This window comes from Aplysia californica, unplaced genomic scaffold, assembly GCF_000002075.1.
Source record: "Aplysia californica isolate F4 #8 unplaced genomic scaffold, AplCal3.0 scaffold00660, whole genome shotgun sequence".
Taxonomy (NCBI): Eukaryota; Metazoa; Mollusca; class Gastropoda; order Aplysiida; family Aplysiidae; genus Aplysia; species Aplysia californica.
Window position 1 is genome coordinate 354384 of NW_004797930.1, and position 6338 is coordinate 360721.

The 6338-nt window shown below is 46.4% G+C and overlaps 1 protein-coding gene across 1 annotated transcript; it reads right to left on the reverse strand.

Annotated features, from left to right (window-relative positions):
* Window positions 1-2838: 2838 nt before the first annotated feature.
* On the reverse strand, window positions 2839-3708 carry LOC101861074. The gene has a single exon (XM_005108108.1). It carries the CDS (start codon window positions 3706-3708, stop codon window positions 2839-2841), a length of 870 nt encoding a protein of 289 aa, XP_005108165.1.
* Window positions 3709-6338: the final 2630 nt, after the last annotated feature.

Consider the following 6338-nt stretch of genomic DNA (forward strand, 5'->3'; position numbering starts at 1 on the left):
ACGTTACTGTCTACCATTCCCATGGTCCAGTTTGCCGCAGTAATTGCAGGGGAACGCTTGGCCCTTACTGTGGAACAAGTTGCCCTGTGTGCCGAGTTTCTCACTGCGCTTGTAGGAGCTTGTGGCCGCTGCCGTGGTGTTGGAGCAGCTTTCAACGAGGCGACTGGCTGACCTCTTGCCACTCTCCTTCGCCTCCACGTAGCAGAGTGCATCCTCAAGGGACATGTCCTGCTTTGACTCACCTAAGATGTCGAGTCGGATCTCCTCATCAATTAGACCTCGGATGAGGACGTCACGAATCATCATATCGCTATAGTTCACGCTGGGTTCGTGGACATCTGGAGGGCACCTAGGGCATTATATCTTGAAGTTGCAAACCCCAGCATGGCCCATGAGGCGGGCGGCGAAGGCTCTGACAGGCCCGTCCCGGTCTTGCCTCATTTGATGTAGCTGTACCCGTGCTACCATGATGTTTTCCTGGCGCACCGCCAGGCTCTTGATGTTCTTCGCTGGAGGCTAGGGCGCCGAATGTCCTTGTGAGATCTTTTCGTAGCGACTCATCGCAGCACTCGAGAAGCTGGAAGACGATGTCTGCGCCAGTGAGGCGAGTCGTTTGTTTGTAGTCGGCCCACCGTTGGGTGAAGTATGACCACGCCTCGCTCGTTCAGGATGCAGACACGGCAGGGCGTCGCACTTTCTCAGCCTTGGCTGCCGCAGTCGGTGCATTCGCTCGTGTTGTATGGGCTGTGGTGGCGTGGATGTCAATGAGGCGTGTCAACACCTCGGTCGGCGTAGATGCAGGCCACACCACGTCGCAGCCCGGGGCAGGGCAAGGGATGGTGGTCATGATGTATCTCTTATGTCTTCATAAATAAATGTCAACACTCTTTGTGACTTGACTAGAACTTTAATAATCAAGCACAATGAAGACATACGTCAGACGATGCATGACTGGGACAGAAACGGAACAGAAATAAAGCAGGTGAATATGATTGACAAATAAGGGAAATAATAATAATGGACACAAGGAACAGATACGAATGATGGCACACACATGTGGTCTTGTAGCTACTGAATGATATTCCTCTACAAGTGAGAGCGATTGGGCAATCTGCGCACGGATGAACCAGAATAGATGCGTTTGCCAAGGCTTGTTTACCCGAAAGGAATGCCTGGTTCATTTCATCGGTCCAACTTAGAGCTTGACGAGGCTTCTGTTTTCAGAGCGTGGTAAAGAGGGTGCAAAATCGCAACGATGTTGGGAATGAAACGATGGTAAAAATTCAGTATACCCAGAAACGCCTGCAGCGCTTTGACAGTATTTGGCTTAGGAAACTTCTTAACGGCGTCAACCCTAGTGGGCATAGGTGATGAACCTGACGCAGAAACCCGATGTCCTAAAAAATCAAGTGATGTAACGTCAAAAAGACATGTTTCCAGTTTAATCACCAATCCATGGTGTCGCAACCGCTGAAAAACTGCGTTGAGGTCGTCGACGTGAGACTGGGCTGATGAACTAGCAACTAGGATATCGTCCAGATATACAAATGCACAATCTAGGTCCTGAAGCACTGTATCCATCAGTCGCTGAAATGTTTGTGCTGCATTCTTTAACCCGAATGGCATCCTCAAGAATTCCCACAAACCAAAGGGTGTGATCACTGCCGTTTTAGGTACGTCCTCGGGCGCCATGGGGATCTGATGATATCCTCGAACAAGATCAATTTTAGAGAAAATGGTCTTACCAATTAGACGAGCAGAAAAGTCCTGAATATGGGGTATGGGGTAACGATCTGGGACTGTAGCATCGTTCAACTTGCGGTAATCTCCTCATGGGCGGGAACCTCCGTCGTTTTTAGGCACAACATGCAGAGGCGATGCCGAGGGGCTGTTTGATTTCCGTATTATGTCCATTTTCTCCATCTCAACGAACTCTTTCTTTGCAGACGCGAGTTTGTCTGGTGCCAGACGACGAGCACGAGCAAAAACAGATTGATCTTTGGTGGGAATAAAGTGTTGCACACCATGCTTGACATCGGCTGAGGAAAAAGTTAAGAGTTCGGGGGGTGGGGGGGGGGGGGGGTTAACACAAACATCATCTCCAACTTCAAATCTTCCTAGCCCGTCTTGAATTTCTTCTTCATTAACAACGATATGGTTTCTCCAATCATAACGGTAAACAGCTCTCACTGATGCTGGGTCCAAACCTGGCCTTGGTGTTGAGTTGTACCAAAACACAGTTTCTTGGGGGGAAATGTTTCCTCTTTCTGCAATGGACTTCACTGTACGCTGGTGTCTCTCAACAATCCCGTTCCCTTAGGCCTATATGCAGCTCTAAACAATGGTTTGATATTCCATTTCTTAAGCATCTGCCAAAACCAATCTGAGTGAAACACTGTGCCATTATCCATTAAGATCTCGCCACTGGTCCTCTCTCTAACATGAGTTTTTCAGCTACTTCCGTCTCGAACCCAGCTGTCTCTCTTTTCGGTTTCTTCCAAATTGCGAATCGCTCTGGGCCACATTCAACAATTGACAGGTATGGCACTTGATGATGGTGAGTTATGTCTATTGCCAATCTTGTCCAGTCTGTAGAGACATCTAGGTTGCCCTCCTCATGGACAACTGGTGCAGGATCGATAGACTGACATTGCTCACAAGCTTGTATGACTTTTTAAACATCAGCACGGCTCGTTTCTGGTAGCACCTTCCGAGCCAAATACAAAGTACGGTGTACCCCCATATGGTGCATATCGTGCAAGTCTTTCAAGTCAAGATGACCAGTAGCACATACGCATGGTTCTGGTTCTCCCTCCTCCATTCCATACCCGCCAGTGCTTAAAAGCACTCCTCATGCACTCTTGTCAGAATGTCTGCTTTGTTCTTTCTGGTCGGAACCAAGGTGATCGACATAACCAGACCAAACTCATTAATTAGGCTTTTCAATATCCCTAATCGTCTCTTCACAATCAACTCAGCTGGCCCTTTGGTGTGCACTCTCCTCTCTTCCGATAGAACAGTTTTGATCCAACCAGCCACCGTTGCTGATTCAGTGATAACTTCGATTTCAGAGATGTTCCACTTGATGGCCATGTTTACACTTTTCATCACAGCCTCCAGCTCTGCTACGTTGATATGATCAAAATCTAAAGATTTCCGAAGCCATGCAGCATCCTCTACCACGTTGCCATTGACCTCAAGTAACACATCATATCCGATACTGCTAGCATCACACCATACGGTTCCTTTTGTTGCTTTAGGCACGGACCATTTGCCTTTGACAGGATCCTCATTAGACAAGCTGCTCAACATTTCCTTCAACATTTTCTCCACTTCATCTTCTACAATCTCCTTCCAATTGGTACCATTTTCCCTTCTCTTTATGTAGCTGCATGTTATTTTTAACCATCCAGCTACAGGATAATGACCTGTAAGTTTTCCGCAGATCGAGAACAACTCCCGTTTGGTTACTTTAGACACTGCATGCGGAATCCTGTTGGCTCTGGAAAATATGAGATCTCTTGTGGAATCAGATTTCAACTTCAATCCTAACGCAGCGCCACCATCCAATGGCTCTGGTTCTTTAGTTGTCAACCCATAGTTTCCCAGGTGCTTCACCAGTGCAGCTGATGTTACCTTGCTCTCATCCAGCAGAATGTTATCAATGCAGGACTGCGTGGCAGAGTCTATCTTCTCATCCTTACTCATGATGCGGGGTGCCGATGTAAGACCGAATCCAAGTCTTGTCAGGCAAATAAGCTTAACCTTTGAAATTCACTAGTTGATACTTTCATAGATCTTGTGACTCCCGAATTTGAAGGTAAGCTCCTTTCAGGTCGACAATCGTTGCTGCACCTGTCGTCTGTCTCCACTCTCGCAATGTCTCGCCGCATAAATCCGTGAAGTCCCCCCCCGTGTGACTACTTACATATTTATTCAGCTCTCCGTAGTCAAAGACAGGTCTTACCTTGTTCTTGGTAGGTTGAACAACAGCTTAAGCGAAATTATGCCTAATTCTACTGTCTCATTTCATGGTAAAAGTATTCCTTCTTCTATCCAACTTTGTATCTCTTTCTCAAACCCTTCCGTAGTCTCCATATCCATCTGTTTACCATACCATCCGATCTTATTCTTCAAGTGGGGAGGATCCCTTTTCCATTTCCACTCTACTGTCCATGTATTGCCATAAAAAACTGCTTTAAAATCACTGTCGTCAATAACCTCAACCTCACTGTGTTCGTAAACAGCGCTCTCTGCTCGCTTTTTGTTCCTCCCTGCCTGGTCTGGTGGATCAGATTCAGTTTCCATTTCCGCTGCCCCACACCATTTGACACCAAACTCAACTGTACCATGTTTGACTGAAACTCCTCCCAGGCTATTTATAGCATCCATTCCCAGCAACACATCAATATCAGACAGAATAGAATCTGAGACAATTGCATTTACGGAGACCGAGACTCCTCGCACGTCAATGATTAGCTCTTTCTTCCCCTGACACTTCACGCGTGAACCATCAAAAGTTACCATATTATAGTTCTCGCTCTCGCAATTTCCGACTACGTGTGAACTGACCACTTTTACCATACAACCTGTATCTACCAATGCTTTGACTTTAGCTCCCTTCACGTCAACTTGAATTATCGGTAAAGACTGCGCCCTCTTTTCAAACGGGTAGCTGCCGGCGCAGCAGCCACCCGAAGCTAGTTTTCCTGTTTCTACAGACAGACACCGTTTCCCCTCTGACTGCATCGACTGGCTATGTGCACAACTCCATTGCAGTGGTAGCAAACAATGTCAGCACGATGACTAAAAAAACTTAGCCATAAGGGGTCCACCACACCGATAACAATAGTCTTTAAATGCCCTCACACGTTGACTGTGGCTTCCCATTTCGTTTGCCATGGCTCCGCCTGCCGCCGCAACACGGACCATTCCAGTCTTGCTTGCCGTAAGGATCCTAGCTCTTGCTATTACATCTGACAGTTCAACTTCGATGACCCAGCTCATCTGTTGGAGATCACACGATATCAGGTCAGGGAATCCACTTACAAAGGATAGCCTAACCATTCTATCCAGTTCGCTGCCTGAAAATCCAGCCAACCCTCCCAATCTCCTTCGTTCGCGAATACATCAACATGCTCACCGTCCCACCTCCTTTGTGTCAACTTATTGAACGCAACAAATGAGCTGTCTGTGAATGCCTCTAGAAGACGCTTCTCGGTTGTCTGATATTGTGATCTTTCGAGCTCACTGAGCTGTAAGTAGTGTAAGTACAACGCCAATGCATTACCCTCCAGGAACAGCGGTGGCTGGTTGGATAAACTTCGCAAGATCCTGAATGTTCTTCAAACCCACGACGAGTTTAACCTTAGCCAACCATGCAACAACTTCACTATTGCCACTGAATGGCTTGACCATGTCCGTCGTTATTTTCGATGCCATCACTAGCACTTAATATCTGGCTCTAGATAGAGCACCTCGCCGAAATAGCTTGAGGTTTAACTATACACGCTTGTTATTTGGGAGGACTTCCGTAACGAGCGACCACTATTAAATCTAGATTATACTCAATGGCTTCCAAAATCATGATGGGAGACCGAAAGCCACTGTTATACCATCTGTTCACGACAAAATTACGGCAGTTTGCGCATTTTTAGGCCTAGTTAAAAGTTTTGAATGTCTGAGTCGGGGATTAGTTGACTTGAATCAAGGCGCAGCAATTGTTGACCCCGCAGACTTTATCTACTTCCGTTGTTTGGGAGCGCTGAGTTGCCAGGTTTTCTTCGGTTTCTAACCAAATTCTCACCGCAATTAATTCTAGCAAAATACATTGTACTAATATTAGGGAGGAGCTATCAAACTTCTAGTGACTGGTGACAACTCTTTGCTCTGCACCTCGACTGCAACTCACGCAGTCTTCCCCAGTCCGTGGCTCACGCCTCGGCCTGCCCTTGTTTTCTTCAATGTCAAATAGGTAGCCTACTGTACTCGATTACGTTCCCGAAATCACCCAGCTAACCACAATAATGATGGTAATATTATTACACAAACACACATTAAAGTACACACGCGCGCACACACACACACACACACACACACACACACACACACACACACACACACATAACTTACCTAAGACTCGTCTGTCACACCCCTCCTCCCACACACACACACACTCACACACATGTACATACACCCACACAAAAAAGTCTGCCAAAAACACAAAAGGTCTGTACATACTCTCCAAGCACGGTGCAAGCAATTACTACTACTACTACTACTACTACTATTACTTCCATAATAATAAAAATAATAATAATAATAATAATAATAGTAAT